At 45.0% G+C, this 318-nt stretch overlaps 1 protein-coding gene across 1 annotated transcript in view; it reads right to left on the bottom strand.

Moving 5' to 3' along the window:
• Positions 1-282: 282 nt before the first annotated feature.
• Positions 283-318, bottom strand: part of LOC106324289 (uncharacterized protein At1g43920, Chloroplastic-like) — a 3025-nt gene continuing 2989 nt past the window's right edge. Inside the window, exon 3 of the mRNA XM_013762284.1 lies at positions 283-304. Coding sequence (XP_013617738.1) covers positions 283-304 — 22 coding nt within the window. The remainder of the gene's footprint in view (positions 305-318) is intronic.

Here is a 318-nt window from a genome sequence, read left to right on the forward strand (position 1 = left end):
GGACGAATGGTATTGGGAGCATGAAAAAGAAGTTCCGGATCCTCTATCATTAGATGATGAAAATGAAGAACAATCGATTCCCAGTTTAGCCTACAGAGAAGATGTGGATCCAGAGGCAATGCTTGGGCTGGGAAACGCTTTCTCCACTGCTGAAGAATTCAAGCATACCCTTCTCAGGTATACATTAAAAACCCGACGCAACATCAAGCTTTACCGGTCCACGGCTTTGAAGTTAGGTGCGAAGTGTGAAGATGGCTCGTGTCCCTGGAGGGTGTATTGTTCTTATGAGAAGAGCAAACAGAAGCTGATGATCAAATG

The sequence above is a fragment of the Brassica oleracea genome, chromosome C2 (genome assembly GCF_000695525.1).
Source record: "Brassica oleracea var. oleracea cultivar TO1000 chromosome C2, BOL, whole genome shotgun sequence".
Taxonomy (NCBI): Eukaryota; Viridiplantae; Streptophyta; class Magnoliopsida; order Brassicales; family Brassicaceae; genus Brassica; species Brassica oleracea.